A 19206-nucleotide genomic window follows, 5' to 3' on the forward strand; every position below is an offset into this window, starting at 1 on the left:
GGTTTAAGTGTTCCCTTTCCCTATTTATTGCCTTACCTCCATAACTTGCTACATTTGCACACACTGTATATATATTTTCTGTTGTATTTTTGACTTTATGTTTTGTTTTACCCCATATGTAACTCTGTGTTGTTGTTTTTATCACACTGCTTTGCTTTATCTTGGCCAGGTCGCAGTTGATCTTGTTCTCAACTGGCTTACCTGGTTAAATAAAGGTACAAAATAAAAATAAAAACCCTACTACCATACCCCGTTCAAAGGCACTTAAATATTTAGTATTGCCGATTCACACTCGGAATGGCACACATACACAATCCATGTCTCAATTGTCTCAAGGCTTAAAAATCCTTCTTTACAATTATCGTGTCACCTCCCCTTCATTTCATGGGTTTAACAGGTGACATCAACAAGGGATCATAGCTTTCACCTGGATTCACCTGGTCAGTCTATGTCATGGAAAGAACAGTTCCTAATGTTTTGTACACTCAGGGTGTTTCTCAAAATGCATGCTACTGTGCTCCGAGCATGCAAACTGGAGCACGGGAGGGTCGGAGTATGAGTCCAAATCAAAGTATGTGAAACGGAGCACTGAGGGCACTTCTTGAATGTGTACTCTGTTTAAGTGATAATGTCCGGTGTTTGGAGGATATATTGGCACGGGTGTTGTAAGTGCCAATATATCCTCCAAACACCGGCTTCGAGGGAATTATCACTTTTATACAAGGAGTTACCAACATATTCTAATAATGATTTACATATTTTCATAAAATACATTCTTTTGATAAATGTATTCATACTATTTCATCCTTCCACGAGATATAGTCCCAACACAATACTAAGGTTGCTACCCAAGCCGGCGGGTCGTTCGTTCTATCGATTCGGTTGCCAGAGACGCGACCCAGTCATTAGATATTTTTGTTCTGTATCTATGAACGCGACTCAGTAGTTCATTTTAAATGTTCCATTGCCATACTGGCTGGCAACGTTCTTATCCCTTGCTTGCTAGCTAGCCAACTACGGCTAACTTACAGTCACGTCAAACAGTGCAGCCAGAATAACAGCAAAGTAGCTGCATTTGTGATCGTTTAAGCTGTTTTCTAGTGACATTTATTTGGATACATCCATAACAATCAGCTAATAATGCGCGATTTCGCCTGGCATAGAAAATGTGCTCTCTCGTTAGGACTAGCCAACAACACAGCTAACACAATCACTTCAATCTGAAGCTGGAAAGACTGCAAACTAGCTGCATTTAATTAGTTTGACCTGTTTTCTATTGACATTTCTTTGTATATATTCATAATGTTGCCAGCTGATTCATGATTTCGACTGGCTAAGAAAAGCTGTCTGCCTGTCTGTCTCATCCCGACTCATGACATGTTCATTACTATGGGACAGCTGGAGATACATTTCTATATTGAAACAATGTTGCAAATGTCGGATAGACAGACAGCAAGGTTTATACAAATCTCTGCTGTTGAAAACCAAATGCTAGTCTAAAAGAAATGGGAGATAATGTCTAGATACTTTTTATAGTGGAGATCAAGTTTATAAATTGCCTGGCTGGGCTAATGAGACAGTGGATTGCGCAGTGATAGTAAATAGGTATTTCAACATCATAGCGTTAGCCGGTGGTAACTTTTGGAATAGACACCGGCTGGAATGTGGTTTTAACCAATCAGTATCCAGGATTAGACCCACCCTTTGTATAACTGTACATATTTTGAAGCATGCATCAATGCAAGCTTCAATGTAAAGTATGGAAAGTATGCAAATAAATATGATGCAACCACGTAGAAAATGACACAACATTTATTGAAATCAATGGTGGCCATTATTTGAGCTGAAGCAAGAGAAAATACACTCCAACTTCGGAATGAAATGTTGACTATTCACATCTCATATGTTGCCTGACTACAATCTTTTATCTTGATACGTTAATAAATGCATTCTGTGTTAATTGTGGCATGTTTACCTGCCTACGTACTGTAGATCGCAAGCCCATGGTAAGTCAACAGGGCTAACTGGCTAGCTACTACTGTTAGCTAGCCAGATAGCCACAAAGAATTATTAGCTAGCTACCCACGAAGAATTGACATCTATCTTGCATAATATTCGTTTTAGGCTATTTTTGCCTGTTAAACTATCTGGTTATTATAATTCACATATGGCTAGCTGATAGTTATGACGTAAAAAGTTTGCTGTCTGTATATCTTGTTTCGTCTATTGTTGCCATTGTCCTGGCTGGAAGAAGGTTCAGTGAATGGGGAAGTGAAGTGTGAGGTAATACAGTAGGGGGGAGTGTGAGTGCTTCTCAAATGTAATGTTTTATGCATTCGCCAAACTCTCGTCCTCACAAGAACGTACTCAAGAGAACATCGTCGGAGAATGCACTCCGAGCATGAGAGTGTGGAGCAAGGTAGTATGCATATTGAGAAAAACACTCAGTGTATGTGAAAAAAACATGTTTCTATGATCTGTAGTTAAAAAGATAAGAAAAGTCCTAAAAATGTAACTTCACGGGGTAGGATTAAAGTAAAGAAAACTGTGATTTTCAAAACCTGCAACGAGTTTCTAGCCAGAGGGAGGGTACTTTCTTGCTCCCCACATCACAGCGAGTCTCATAGTGTTTGGGAATCAATGTTTATTAAATGTTTAACTTTTGATGATCGGGTAGAACTTTAGATGGTTTTCTACAACTGCGCCACTTTCACATATGAAGACACTGGTATTGTGCTGGAGATAATGAAAATGAGGTTGAAAAGGGGTGGAATTGCCCTTTTAGGCCCTGTTTTGGGTAATAAATGACTGTACAAGTGATATAGAACATGTACTGCAGTAGATTTGCAGCCATTAAAAGTGTGTCATCCAAGTTTCAGAAACTGGGCTTACACCTGAATGAGTTATTCTATGTAGCTAGGCACTGTAGCTACATATGCAACCCAGTGGAGAAAAAAGAGATATAATCATATTAAAATGCAAGAAAGGCACCGTTAAGCATTTACAGAATAAACTAAGGGAAATTAACCATTAATGTCAGTGAAGTCAATTTTATATAACTTCAGTCTGCAGACCAAGCATGACATTTCTTCAAAGGAAGATTCCATACTCCATAGTTACCCAAGTGGATTCGATACTCTGCCTTCTTCCAATGGAGCTGACCTCTGTACAAGTACCTCCAGTCTGTCATATCTTTTTGAAAAACATTTCATGACAGAGCATAAAACCACCAGTTACATATGCAGGTTCCAAAGTCTTCAAATGATTATGCTTTCAGTTGTGCTTTTATCGTACCAACTCTGCTCAAACACCGCGGCCATAGTCATATCAAATCCCATTTTAACACACAGCTATGTAGATTTTGCAGGTCACATACTGTATTAACATAAATGATATACAGGTAACTGCCAAAATAAAGGAAACAGTAACATAAAGTGTCTTAATAGAGCATTGGGCCACCACGAGCTGCCAGAACAGCTTCAATGCGCCTTGGCATAGATTCTAATGTCTGGAACTTCATCATTTGGTGTTTTGTTGATGGCTGTCTCAGGCGTTGCGTTTCAGAATCTCCCATAAGTGTTAATTGGGTTGAGATCTGTTGATAGAGAGAGAGAGACACACACACACACACACACACAAAAATACTACAGTTTACTATAGAATCCTACAGTACTTACTATAGAAAATAATGTTATAGTAAAATGTAGAATACTATACTACACAATGTAGTATCCCTCGATCATGGGTAGTACTAACTATGGAATGTTGTAGCATACTGTAGAATACTATAGTAAATACTACAGTATTATCCACACAAATAAACACTAGTAAATACTACAGTAATGTCCGCAAAACACTACATTCCACAAAAACACTAACAAATGTTAACTATAGTAAATACTACTGTTTTTAATTTGTATATACCCTGACCAGTCCCCTCCTCCATATCGCAATTTGTGCCACCCATAAGTGAGAAACCTACATGCCAAGTATAGACCATATATTGTGTTCCCTACAGGTTATGGAAAACAGCAGAAGCTCTGAACTATCTGTTCAGACCCCAGTCCTACCTACCTACAGGTTATGCAAAATGTGCTATTTTATTAGTTCTCCAGAAGGTTTCTTGAAGGAGAAAGTATTTGCTTCTATGTCAAAGATAATAATACAATAACACTATAGTAAATACTACAGTAATGTCCGCAAAAACACTACAGTAAATACTAGAGTATACTACAATCAGCAAAAACACTACATTAATTACTATAGTATATACTACAGTTTTCTTTTACTACAGTATTTACACTATAGTTAACAGTAAATACTACAGTAAAGTCTGCAAAAACACTACAGTGAATACTATAGTATTTATACCAGAGTATCCTAATGTATTTTTTCATGTGCGCACAAACACACACACACACACCCTTTAATAAACCCCTTATGCTCCTTTGAGACCCCTCTTTCAAAATCACTGAGATCTTCTAGCCATGGTAGCCAAAATAATGGGCAACTGGACATTTTTATACATGACCCTAAGCATGATGGGATGTTAATTGCTTAATTAACTCAGGAACCACACCTGTGTGAAAGTGCCTGCTTTCAATATACTTTGAATCCCTAATTTACTCAAGTGTTTTCTTTATTTGGGCAGTTATCTGTACATATTACATTCTACAGTGTAATTGTTAATCAGCTAAGCCAAGTGCACTTATGCACCATAAAAACAAGTGTGTTGAATGGAAGCTGTCATCGTTAACTCCACAGAAGACATTTAAGACTGCTGTGTCTGTCTCTTCTTCAAGAACGAAAAGGTGCAACATAGGGGAAATCAAAATGGCTGACACAGTTTTGTGCATATTCTCATTCAAGAGCAGTCGTCTGTGTTCAGGCTGAGTGGTAGTCAAACAGTGCTGCTGCCTCGTAAGGCATGAGGATATGCAAACAACAGGCTAAAATCACATTCAGATGTTGAGCTCGTTGACAGCAGACTTGTAACTATTTGCCATCTACTTCCAACATGGCTGTTTCATGACTTTCCTGTCTGTGTATCTCTATGGATCATTAATAATGACATTGGTGGACAGTAGATATACAATAAGACCAGTGCCCTCCTCTAGACTAAAGACCTTGTGTGCTCTATGGAAAGTGCCAGGCTGGTAGGTTCACATACCATTTCTTTAAAGGGCCTATATAATGGTGGATCAGGTCCTCTCTGTATGTATAGTCTGTATGTATAATCTAACTCCTCTGACCTCCTCTCACACCACTCACTTTAACATTGGCAGGTCTGTCACAAGTCCTACCCATTTGTGGATATGTCCCCAACCTGTCATAGACTAATGCTCATTCACTTTAAGGTGACATTTATTTTCAGAGTTTGAGGTGTCCCACTATCATTTTGTCAATCAGCTAATGGCAGAAGGGAATAATGTGGGCACATGAGCTGTAAGACAAGAAACCCTGCATTCTGTAGTGTTTATTGTGACCTACAACTGCAGTGTACCACAGCCTTGTTTCACTATCTACAGTATCACAGTCATACCTGATCTTATTTGGCTGCTGTTTCACTAAATGCCTTTAAAAGCGAAAACATTGAATCCTACTGGAGCACGCAATCAGCATATTGGATTTGTCATCAAAATAAATGGCCTCACAAGATTGTACAATTTATTAGGAAAATAATTGACAACTTTACTTCAATAGGGTTATCTTGTTATGTTAATATCAAATTAATTATTGCATTATCTATTACTAAATTGTGAGCTTGTTAGGAATATTTGGATAATAATAGCTGACTGCTCCAAATTGCCTCTCAAGGGTTTGGAAGATACATTAATGGAACGTGCAGGTAAACAGGTGAGATGTGGGCTTATGAGGTTGGACTCAACCATCATAACTGTGGTTCCAGGGCTATCGAAGGGGCTCGGGGGCTTGAATGCTCTCGACCCTGAAGTGCAGTTTAGACATGCAGTGGTCATGCATAGTCGAGAGAGCAAACAGTACAACTATTTGACCATCCTCTCTTTGTTCAATCTTCCTCCCCCATCTCCCCTCCCCCTGTTAGTTTCTCAGCTTGTTCCTGTTTTAGGAAATAGTCCATGCAATGATATGTATGAGAGCACATCTTTGATTGACATCTCAAACATCTCAAAAACAAAGTTATAATCAACATTTTCAAGTGTCATGTGAGTCCTTTATGCTGGATGGTCATATTGTTAATGTCTGTGCCGGGGGGAGGGGGTTATTTGATTCACTCCTATGTTATTTTAGTCGTACATGGGGAAGCTGGTTGAGGGACTCTGCACTGCCCATTGTGGGGATGAGGGGTCCGGTCAAACTGCTTGAGGACCTCCCATCTTCAGTCCGCAAGAGGTCCAAGCAGCCAGTACCGTCCGATGTGGGATGGGACAGGAAGTCACTCTCATGGGACAGGAAATCAAACTGGTCCACCTGCGGCTCCAGATCACAGTTGGGGTTGCCATGGGAGCCGTCACTGGAACTGCTACTGTTGCCGAGGGGGGAGGACAGGTTGGGGGGGTTGTCTACAAATGGCTGGGTGAGGTTGTGTGCTGACCGGGACTTCCCCAGCCCCTGTCCCCACTCAGAGGGCACCCCCTCATATCCAGAAGAGAGCAGCAGCAAGGGGTCCACTTCCAGGCTCAAGTGCCTCCTCCAGGGGCCCTCTTCCCACAAGTGGGGTTTCCCCCTCAGCTGCACCCTGCCCTGGGCATGTCCCCCCTCACTGTCCTCCTCCTCTCCATCGTCCACCCTGGAGCCCACCATCACAGAGGGGCCTGAGCTCACCTCCAGCCTACCCCCTCGAGGAGCATCCGGGGTGGGGCTGAGGGGTTGTCTGTGCTGAGGGCCAGTGGGGGGCGGCTGGAGGGTGGTGGCACCAGCGGATGGTGGAGGGGGCAGGAGGTTAGGGAAATGCGCTCGTCTGGGGAAACTACTGGGCTTGGCGAGGAGCGGGTAGGGGCTATCAGGGGGCAGGAAGGGCGAGGGTGTGAGAGATACGGTGGAGGCAGGGTAGGAGGGGGGGCAGGTGTTGAGGGTGAGTTCGCTGGGGGCCAGGATGAGCTGGAGGCCCCTGGGGAGATGGTCACCTGTTGTTGAACGGGACATCCCCCCACCACCTCCACCTCGGTGCCCTCTTACGCCCTCCCCTCCCTGGGGGGAGCCAGAGGACAGGTCCTTGCTGAGGATGGAGCTCTGGTAGTCGGATGTCTGGTTCTCCAGCTCGAACAGGGGCAGGGAGGAGAGGGTGAGGGCAGACGAGTCCTTTTTCAGCACCTGCCTGTACACATCTAGCAGAGAGTCCAGCTTCGACTCTATGGACGTCACCTGGGGGGCATAGATTAAAAGCAGCAAGGGTTCATTGTGCAAGAGACACTTCTTAACGAGTAAACACACACTATAGACACTGAACAAAAATATAAAGCAACAAGCAACAATTTCAAAGATTTTACTGAGTTACAGTTCATATAAGGAAATCAGTCAATTGAAATAAATTCATTAGGTCCTAATCTATGGATTTCACAGGACTGGGAATACAGATATGCATCTGTTGGTCACAGATACCTTTAAAAAAAGGTAGGGCCGTGGATCAGAAAACCAGTCAGCATCTGGTGTGACCACCATTTGCCTCACGCAGCGCTACACATCTCCTTCGAATAGAGTTGATCAGGCTGTTGATTGTGGCCTGTGGAATGTTGTGCCACTCCTCTTCAATGGCTGTGCGAAGTTGCTGGATATTGGCAGGAACTGGAACACGCTGTCGTACACGTCGATCCAGGGCATCCCAAACATGATCAATGGGTGACATGTCTGGTGAATATGCAGGCCATGGAAGAACTGGGACATTTTCAGCTTCCAGGAATTGTGTACAGACCCTTGCGACATGGGGCTGCGCATTATCATGCTAAAACATTAAGTGATTGCGGCGGATGAATAGCATAGATAAAATGGAATTGTGTTCATTAACCGTAGCTTATGCCTGCCCATACCATAACCCCACCGCCACCATGGGGCACTCTGTTCACAATGTTGACATCAGCAAACCGGTCGCCCACACAACCATTTGCCATATGTACAGTATATACTGTATTCTAGTCAAGGCCATCCTATAGGCCTTGCTATATTCTTCAGATATACTACATATTCTATCCACATACTGTCCATCATGTCTATACATCCCATCACATATATATATATATATATATATATATATATATATACACAGTTGAAGTCGGAAGTTTAAATACACCTTAGCCAAATACATTTAAACTAAATTTTTCACAATTCCTGACATTTAATCCTAGTAAAAATTCCCTGTCTTAGGTCAGTTAGGATCACCACTTTATTTTAAGAATGTGAAATGTCAGAATAATAGTAGAGAGAATTATTTATTTCAGCTTTTATTTCTTTCATCACATTCCCAGTGGGTCAGAAGTTTACATACACTCAATTAGTATTTGGTAGCATTGCCTTTAAATTGTTTAACTTGGGTCAAACGTTTCAGGTAGCCATCCACAAGCTTCCCACAATAAATTGGGTGAATTTTGGCCTATTCCTCCTGACAGAGCTGGTGTAACTGAGTCAGGTTTGTAGGCCTCCTTGCTCGCACACACTTTTTCAGTTCTGCCCACACATTTTCTATAGCATTGAGGTCAGGGCTTTGCAATGGCCACTCCAATACCTTGACTTTGTTGTCCTTAAACCATTTTGCCACAACTTTGGAAGTATGCTTGGGGTCATTGTTCATTTGGAAGACCCATTTGTGACCAAGCTTTAACTTCCTGACTGATGTCTTGAGATGTTGCTTCAATATATCCACATAATTTTCCTTCCTCATGATGCCATCTATTTTGTGAAGTGCACCAGTCCCTCCTGCAGCAAAGCACCCCCACAGCATGATGCTGCCACCCCCGTCCTTCACGGTTGGGATGGTGTTCTTCGGCTTGCAAGCATCCCCCTTTTTCCTCCGAACATAACAATGGTCATCATGGCCAAATAGTTCTATTTTTGTTTCATCAGACCAGACTACATTTCTCCAAAAAGTACGATCTTTGTCCCCATGTGCAGTTGCAAACCGTAGTCTGGCTTTTTTATGGCGGTTTTGGAGCAGTGGCTTCTTCCTTGCTGAGCGGCCTTCCAGGTTATGTCGATATAGGACTTGTTTTACTGTGGATATAGACACTTTTGTACCTGTTTCCTCCAGCATCTTCACAAGGTCCTTTGCTGTTGTTCTGGGATTGATTTGCACTTTTCGCACCAAAGTATGTTTATCTCTAGGAGACAGAACATGTCTCCTTCCTGAGCGGTATGACGGCTGCGTGGTCCCATGGTGTTTATACTTGCGTACTATTGTTTGTACAGATGAACGTGGTACCTTCAGGCGTTTGGAAATTGCTCCCAAGGATGAACCAGACTTGTGGAGGTCTACAAATTTTTTTCTGAGGTCTTAGCTGATTTCTTTTGATTTTCCCATGATGTCAAGCAAAGAGTTTGAAGGTAGGCCTTGAAATACATCCACAGGTACACCTCCAATTGACTCAAATGATGTCAATTATCAGAAGCTTCTAAAGCCATGACATCATTTTCTGGAATTTTCCAAGCTGTTTAAAGGCACAGTCGACTTAGTGTTTGTAAACTTCTGACCCACTGGAATTGTGATACAGTGAATTATAAATGAAATAATCTGTCTGTAAACAATTGTTGGAAAAATTACTTGTGTCATGCACAAAGTAGATGTCCTAACCGACTTGCCAAAACTATAGTTTGTTAACAAGAAATTTGTGGAGTGGTTGAAAAACGAGTTTTAATGACTGTATGTGAACTTCCGACTTAAACTGTAGATATATATATCTATATTTATACTCCGGATTCTGACATTGCTCGTCCTAATATTTCTATGTTTCTTAATTCCATTATTTTACTTTTAGATGTGTGTGTATTGTTGTGTATTGTTAGATATTACTGCACTGTTGGTGCTAGGAAAACAAGCAATTCACTACACCCACAATAACATCCGCTAAATATGTGTATGCGACCAATAACATTTGATTTGATTTGATCTGCCCGGTACAGTTGAAACCGGGATTCATCAGAGAAGAGCACGCTTCTCCAGCATGCCAGTGGCCATCGAAGGTGAGCATTTGCCCACTGAAGTCAGTTACGACGCTGAACTGCAGTCGGGTCAAGACCCTGGTGAGGACAATGAGCATGCAGATGAGCTTCCCTGAGACGATTTCTGACAGTTTGTTCAGAAATTATTCCATTGTGCAAACCCACAGTTTCATCAGCTGTCCGGGTGGCTGGTCTCAGACGATCCCGCAGGTCCTGGGCTGGCGTGGTTACACGTGGTCTGCGGTTGTGAGGCCGGTTGGACATACTGACAAATTCTCTAAAACAACGTTGGAGACGGCTTATGGTAGTGAAATGAACATTCAATTCTCTGGCAACAGCTCTGGTGGACATTCCTGCAGTCAGCATGCCAATTGCACGCTCTCTCAAAACTGGAGACATCTGTGGCATTGTGTTGTGTGACAAAACTGCACATTTTAGAGTGGCCTATTATTGTCCCCAGCACATTGTGCACCTGTGTAATGATCATTCGGTTTAATCAGCTTCTTGATATACCACACCTGTCAGGTTCATGGATTATCTTGGCAAAGGAGAAATGCTCATTAGCAGGGATGTAAACTAATTTGTGCACAAAATTAGAGATGAATAAGCTTTGTGTGTATAGAACATTTCTGGGATCTTTAATTTCAGCTCATGAAACATAGGACCAACACTTTACATGTTGCATTTATATCTTTGTTCAGTATAACTGGCTCAAACTCTCACCTGTCTCTCCACTTTACACACACGTCCCAGCATACTCATGTCCTCCAGTGTGTCCCTGTCAGGGTGAAGCTTGTCCCTGATCTTTTTGTCCATGGGGATCTGGCCCTTACCCAGTATCTGATCCACCCTGTGATACACATATTTCGTTGTATTAATCACAAATAGTGGACTTCGAAAGCCAGTTGGTACATTATTTTCACATGGGTCAGACACGTGGTTTTACATGTGAAGTTTCACATGTACATTTTTCCCTCTTAAAAAAAAATATTCACATTCAGGTCTGCACCTCCTTGCCCATCCAAATAAAATATTGAAATATTGAAAATGTATTTGACCGAGACGCACCCTGACAGAAAGACGCATCAATCTCAGTTAAAGCATCCCTGAAGAGCGCACTTCTCCAGCATGCCAGTGGCCTGTCTCAGTATGTGTAGACCATGTATCTGATGCTGTCTGGACCAGAAGAGCATGGCATGTCATACTATTTCTGGCCAGACATCATCAGATAATGTACATGGGAAATATATAAAGTGGCGCTGTTTCGCTCGCTCGCATGCTTTCTCCGGTGACATAGTTTTAGCAGAGAGGAAGAGGCGAAGCGAGAGTCTCACTCTCGCCAAAACTGTCCAGAATAAACCCAATGTGTTTCTATGGGCATTATATGCAGACGTAAACTTGTCGCCTGCCTTCCCGCCTTTGGTACAAAGACTTCCAGTGTTAGGGTTGAGACATGAGCATCTCGATATTATACATTGATCTCTGTTTTCCGCCTCTTGCGAATTGGAAAGGAAAGCTGTTAGGGTGCTGGAGTCCCCTAAAGTAAATTCATATTTCGCCAAAATTATAGGCTATAATTACTCCTGTCTAAATAAAATAATTCAAAATTCTTCACCAGGGAGCATGACAAAGCTTATTTTGTTTAACAGTTAAGAACAAATTATTATTTACTATGACGGCCTACACCGGCCAAACCCGGACGAAGTTGGGCCATTCCCAATCACCGACGGTTGTGATACAGCCTGGAATCGAACCAGAGAGTCTGTAGTGACGCCTCAAGCTCTGAGATGCAATGCCTTAGACCGCTGCGCCACTCAGGAACCTCTAGGCTGTGAGTTGTTTCAATTCACAATCCCCTAAATCTATTTGGGAAGCCCGCAATTTGGATAGTGCGCGTGGCAATAGGTCTAGCTGATTGAGTTGTGGCTGTCAGTGATAAGCATCTAAAATATATGTGAAGATAATGTGTCTTGAGTATAATTGAAAATGTTGCATGAAGAAGGGGAGGGGTGTGTGGCAAAGATATGGCGCCTCTCTATCCAGAATGCATGCACTCAGCTTTCCAGAATGCACTCAGCTGTCTCCCGCCAATTCTTGCGCATTCATAGTTTCATTGTGTGAATTGTTTGCCCTTTGATTGTTTATTTATTTGATCAATTCCACATTACTTATGTCACCAGTAAGCCTAGAACATGTACAGTTAATCCCCCATCATTTGGTTACATTAATTTCTGTTGATGCATGTTTTAATTAGGCTACAGTCATTCTCGGACTGGAAACGCTGTTTGCGGAGTTCACAACCTGCTACCTTTGTTAGAAACAAGTTTTGTTTTATTTCATAACCATTATAATATATTATATATATATATATATATATATATATATATATATATATATATATATATATATATATATATATATATATATATTACAAAACTGGTAATGGTTATGAAATAAAACAAAACTTGTTTCTAACAAAGGTAGCAGGTTGTGAACTCCCGCAAACAGCGTTTCCAGTCCGAGTATAATATATATATATATATATATATATATATATATATATATATATATATATGTATTTGGTTTGGAGTGCTCCATGTGAGCAATGAGCATGTGCCTGGTTTCTCTTTCCTGATAACTTTGAGGGAGCGTGTGCACCTGAGCACACAGAAGAAGGCCTACTTGGCCTGCTGCGTGCAAAAGTAAGAAAGTGCCTAATTGGCAATGTTTGATTTCTGATTGTCATAACTCACCACGTCCACCACTTATAAACTGAGCTTCTCAGTAATTATTTCTTCACCTCACACAGAAAGTCAATGAAGTCTGTTTTTTTAACATCCATTGCTAGTTCCTCAGTATATTAAAAATATTTCCAACACTCCCTGCCTGGATGATCACCAAAAAAATAATATTTTCTACAGTTTTTATTTTGTCGACTGTAGGCATATGTATTTTACTTAGTTGGCAATTAAGTTATAGGCTTACTGCTGCATTGACCTATAGGCTATCTCTGAGTTCTATATGCACTCATTTCTTTAGCCGCCAATGGATCACAGTGTATCAATGTGTCAATATGGCAGAGGCTGGTGCTCTGGCCTTAGTTGACATTTTTATCGTTTTACTTAATATTTTTATGATTAACCACGTGATAATGATTTTGAAAGACGAAAACATTATTATCGAAATGAAACTTTTCCACGAAAATGCACATATAAAAATAGTCATAACTGGCACGCAGATCGGTAGAAATGCTAGAATAAATTGTAAGCTTCCTCAAACTTGAAACTCACGAGCTGCCTATGGTCTTTACTATAACACCCATTAAAACAAGTGTGAACGCGCAAGCGTGTGCACACATAGGAGGTCCCTGAAAAAACGTGCCTGCCTATTGAGATCAAAGGCACCTCCAACTGATTCCTTCTGGCGCAGGCCCTGCTCCCGTCCAGGGACCGGCCAGGACCAACCCTGCTTAGCTTCCGAGACAAACCAGCAACGGGATGCAGGGTGCTATGTTGCTGGAAACAAGGCAGCGACAGCAAAGACCAAGGTAACATAACCAAAGACATGGAAAATTGCAAGAAGTGGTTTCCATGCAATATTTTGTTTTGCTATCAATACTTTAGGGTTTATGTTTTGCTTTCAATATCATTATTTTTGTTTGCAATACTTAGAATTTTGTCCTCTACTTCTGAAGTTTTGCTTGAAATTGACCATCCATGATATCAAAATCATAGTTTTAACCATGTTTTTAGGCTATACAGTGTTTTTTTTTTTTACATTTACTTTGTTTACAAACATTGGAGTAAAACAAGCTTATATTTTGGGTTCTGATGAGCTAAACATGAGGCATTTATTTATTCGTTATATAAAATCAATGGGTACATTACATTTTTATAAGTCCAAAAATGTATGTAGCAAGTAAGGATTGCCCCTTTAACAGGCAATGACCTTCATACAGCAGAACTATGTCGCCATTTGAAAGTGATCCATTAAACATTAACAAAAAAATATTCCGTCCACTGTTTCGTGAATGTCCCGCATAATCATTCCCTTGTCCCACATTTGGGCTTTTTAGATGTGGTCACCCTAATTCCACTGGAGGAAACATTGCTACTGCAACATGTTAACAAAAAAAATCAGGAGAATAACGTCAGGAGAATAACATTATTTCAACCCCACATGTGAACATGAAAGCGAGATTTTCACATGTGGAGTTTTCTTACATGTGAAACTGCAAATTAGATTTTCACTTTCACATGTGGAATTGCAAGTTCACGTGCAAAAACTATCACATGTAAAAATCAAATCTGCAGTTTCATATGTGAAAAACTTTTACATATGAAAATCTCACTTTCACATGTGAAATTATTAGTGTTGCAAAATTCTGGAAACTTTCAATAAATTCCCTGGTTTTCCAGAAATCCTAGTTGGAGGATTCCGGATTTCCTGCTTATTCTCTCCTCGTTCCGGAAGCCTCCAAACGGCATTATGGGAAAACCAGGGATTTTATTGAACGTTCCTGGAATTTTGCAACCCTAGGAAACACAAGTTCACATGTGAAAACTGTTTTTTTTGTAAGGGCAGGCAATAGTTAAAACACAATCATACAGTGTTTCTAAACTACAGCTTCAATCAACTACAATGCAATCTACAGTGCATGATAAAAACAACAATCTGCACCAACTAGTAACTACAGCCATTCTCTGTGTTCACAAAAGAGCCATGTTGAGAGCAGAGGAGGCTGGTGGGAGGAGCTATAGGAGGACAGGCTCATTGTAATGGCTGGAATGGAGTCAAACGTGTGGTTTCCATATGTTTTTATTAAGTAGTCTTGTCCCATCGCTGCAACTCCCCTACGGACTCGGGAGAGGTGAAGAGCCATGCGTCCTCCAAAACCCAACCCTGCCAAGCCACACTGCTCGCTTAACCCGGAAGCCAGCCACACCAATATGTCGGTCTAAACACCGTCCAGCTGGCGACCAAAGTCAACTTGCAGGCGCCCAGCCCGCCACAAGGAGTTGCTAGAGCGCAATGGGACAAGGAAATCCCGGCCGGCTAAACCCTCTCCTAACCCGGATGACGCTGGGCCAATTGTGCGACACCTCATGGGTCTCCCAGTCACGGCCTGGGATCGAACCCGGGTCTGTAGTGACTCTTCAAGCACTGCGACAGAATGCCTTAGACAGCTGCGCCACTCGGGAGGCCTGGTTTCCATATGTTTGCTGTGTTTGATACTATTCCATTCCAGCCATTACAATGAGCCCATCCTCCTAAAGCTCCTCCCACCAGCCTCCTCTGGTTGACACAATCTTTAGTCATTAGCCAATCCTTTGGAAGAGGAACATCGATTCTGTTAGTAAAGATACAGCAGCAGCTGTCAATCTATGTCTACGAAGCGCAGCAACATGCAAAAGATTTGAAACAGACCACACATTCATAGCAGCTTTTCTTCTACCACACGCTTGGGAAGATGTTACACACATGTAACATCTGCTGGTTGAATGCGTCCATTGGTTAGAAAGCATATCCAAACACCTTTATGTCATCAGGGAGTCCAAAGCTTCTACAACTGGGTTGCTTCAGTGAAAGCAGTGTCTCCTTTCTAGTCAATATACAGAACTATGGTGATCTAAATCAAAAGATCTAAAAGTAACCGGATAGTGTAAGCAATATGGTAGAAACTCTTCTAGTCCCATTGGAAGCCTGCAGGTTGAGCCATCACAATTTCACCTTTAAACCTATCCTGTCTCTGTATATGTACAAACACAGGCTTTGTGCTCCCTGATGGACACATGGAAATAGCACCATCTCCTTTCAAACTCTGTCTTCTGTGTGAAGGACCAGGGACAGGGTGGAGTTGGGGGTAGTGGCTAGGGGGTTTATGTTATTAGGGGTTGGTGTGGGAGTGGGGTTGTCTAACCCTGGGGACTTCATCTCTGGGGCGGACTTTCTCCTGGCCTGGCTGTAATATAAGTGCAGGGAGGGGGAGGACATGTTCCTGGGTTTGCTGCTCAGGGTGTGGCCTACTCCTGTGTCCAGTCTGTATGGGAGAGACATGGGGGTCAGATGCAACACACACACACACATGCATGCACGCACACGCACACACACATTCAAACACTTGAAGCGTAGCAAGGAAGGACAACTACAGGCACCACGTACCCGCTACAATTACATTCTCCAAAACAGACTACCACTACTAGAATCCACTACTAAACTACAGTAGATTCCACTCTATTAATCAGTAAATTAATCTTGACTCTGGGGCTCAGCGGCTGCTGCTGAGGAGGACCCACTATGGTGTCCAGCCTGGGATGGAGAGGTACATAGGAGGGTCAGATATACACACGCACACAAACACACACGTTAATGAAGTGGAGAAGGTGAACATATATAGAAAGGTGTGTGTGTGTGTGTGTCTGTGTGTCTGCCTGTGCGTGTAGTGTGTGCACTCTTAGAAAAAAAGTAGAACCCTCTGTGGAAAGGGTCCTAAATGAAATCCAAAAGGGTTCTACCAGGAACCAAAAGGGTTCTACCTGGAACCAAAAGGGTTCTACCTGGAACCAAACATAGTTATTCAAAGGGTTCTCCTATGGGGACAGCCGAAGAACCCTTTTAGGTTCTAGATAGCTCATTTTTTTCTAAGAGTGTGTGTCTGTGCATCTCACCTAGTCTGTAGACTCTTGATTCTGTAGAGCATATCCAGGTGTCCTGCAGAGTACTGCTCTATCACATCCTTCACATCGTATGGACGCAGAGTCTCCTTAAACTTCTTCTTTGCTACATGAAACTTCATGATCCTGAGTGGAAAAGTGGGGAGAATAAAACAGAGCCGTCATTGTTCTACCTGTCATCTCGTAGTCAGCCACTAGAGGGAAACAACAGCTTAACTATGCATAACTCTGTACGTTGGCAAGAAGCTGACTGTTGTCATTGTAGCCTTAACTTTTTTAAATACAATTTTTTTTTAAACAAGATCAGCTTTTAAAAAAAAAACTTTTTTGTTGTGTTCCATCACATTTACATTATATACAGTACCAGTCAAAAGTTTGGACACAGCTACTCATTCAAGGGTGTTTCTTAATTTTTACTATTTTCTACATTGTAGAATAATAGTGAAGACATCAAAACTATGAAATAACACATATGGAATTATGTAGTAACCCAAAAAGTGTTAAACAAATCAAAATATATTTTATTTTTGAGATTATTCAAAGTAGCCACCCTTTGCCTTGATGACAGCTTTGCACACTCTTGGCATTCTCTCAACCAGCTTCATGAGGTAGTCACCTGGAATGCATTTCAATTAACAGGTGTGCCTTCTTAAAAGTTAATTTGTGGAATTTATTTCCTTCTTAATGTGTTTGAGCCAATCAGTTGTGTTGTGACAAGGTAGGGGTGGTATACAGAAGATAGCCCTATTTGGTAAAAAACCAAGTCCAAATGATGGCAAGAACAGCTCAAATAAGCACAGAGAAATGACAGTCCATCATTACTTTAAGACATGAAGGTCAGTCAATCCGGAACATTTCAAGAACTTTGAAAGTTTCTTCAAGTGCAGTCGCAAAACCATCAAGCGCTATTATGAAACTGGCTCTCATGAGGACCACCACAGAAAAGGAAGACCCAGAGTGTGATGAGGTCAGGCGCAGGAGGGTAAATCACAGAATAACAGGCTTTATTCCGCAACCACAGAGTTACGCAGGAACATGTCAAAACACTCCAGTGCGCAAAACAGGCACACTGGAAAATACAAGGCACACAGGAAAATCCCGGTGATACAAAATACAAGGAGCTCCACAGAGCTTCACTACTCTCCACAATAAACAATCACACACAAAGACAAGGGGGCAGAGGGAACACTTATGCAGGTACTGATGAGGGGATATGAACCAGGTGTGTGTAATAAACAAGACAAAACAAATGGAATGATGAGATGAGGAGCGACAGTGGCTAGAAGGCCGGTGACGACGAATGTCGAAGCCTGCCGAACCAGGAGAGGAGGCAGCTTTGGAGGAAGTCGTGACAGTACCCCCACCTTGACGCGCAGCTCCAGCAGCGCGCCGACACATGCCTCGGGGACGGCCAGGAGGACGTGGAGCAGGGCGAGCCGGATTGCGACGGTGGAAATCCCGCAACAGGGAGCGATCGAGGATATCCCTCACCGGGACCCAGCACCGCTCCTCCGGACCGTACCCCTCCCACTCCACGAGGTACTGAAAGCCCCCCACCCGACGCCTCGAATCCAGGATGGAACGGACGGAGTACGCCGGGGTCCCCTCGATGTCTAGAGAGGGCGGAGGGACCTCCCGCACCTCAGACTCCTGGAGTGGACCAGCCACCACCGGCCTGAGGAGAGACACATGGAACGAGGGGTTAAAACGATAATCTGGCGGGAGTAATAACCTATAGGTAACCTCGTTTATTTTCCTCAGGACTTTGAACGGCCCCACAAACCGTGGGCTCAGCTTCCTGCAGGGCAGGCGGAGGAGCAGATTCCGGGTTGAGAGCCAGACCTGATCACCTGGTACAAAGACCGGGGCCTCACTGCGGTGGCGGTCAGCATTGGCCTTCTGGCAATGCACGGTGCGTTGGAGGTGGACGTGAACAGCGTTCCACGTCTCCTCTGCGCGCCGAAACCAGTCATCCACTCTCTGATGGCTCTGATGCCACGGTACCAGAACCGGCTGATAACCTAAAACACATTGAAATGGTTTTAGGTTAGTGGAGGAGTGACGGAGAGAGTTCTGGGCATATTCAGCCTATGGCAAGAACACCGACCACTCCCCCGGCCGGTCATGGCAGTAGGACCGCAGAAACCTACCCACATCCTGATTCACCCGTTCCACCTGCCCATTAGACTCGGGGTGAAAACCAGAGGTCAGGCTGACCGAGACCCCCAGACATTACATGAACGCCTTCCAGACCCTGGATGTGAACTGGGGACCCCGGTCAGACACTATACATTTTTACATTTACATTTTAGTCATTTAGCAGACGCTCTTATCCAGAGCGACTTACAGGAGCAATTAGGGTTAAGTGCCTTGCTCAAGGGCACATCGACAGATTTTTCACCTA

At 42.7% G+C, this 19206-nt stretch overlaps 1 protein-coding gene across 2 annotated transcripts in view; it reads right to left on the reverse strand.

Annotated features, from left to right (window-relative positions):
- Positions 1–5654: 5654 nt before the first annotated feature.
- The window catches only part of kcnq5a (potassium voltage-gated channel, KQT-like subfamily, member 5a), a 157832-nt gene continuing 144280 nt past the window's right edge, over positions 5655–19206 (reverse strand). For both annotated transcript variants that reach the window (XM_041866901.2, XM_041866900.2), the window contains 3 exons: positions 16797–16928; positions 10852–10978; positions 5655–7344 (listed from right to left, as the gene is read on the reverse strand). In XM_041866901.2, coding sequence (XP_041722835.2) covers positions 6262–7344; positions 10852–10978; positions 16797–16928 — 1342 coding nt within the window. In that variant the 3' untranslated portion in view covers positions 5655–6261. The remainder of the gene's footprint in view (positions 7345–10851; positions 10979–16796; positions 16929–19206) is intronic.

This window comes from Coregonus clupeaformis, chromosome 37 (genome assembly GCF_020615455.1).
Source record: "Coregonus clupeaformis isolate EN_2021a chromosome 37, ASM2061545v1, whole genome shotgun sequence".
Taxonomy (NCBI): domain Eukaryota; kingdom Metazoa; phylum Chordata; class Actinopteri; order Salmoniformes; family Salmonidae; genus Coregonus; species Coregonus clupeaformis.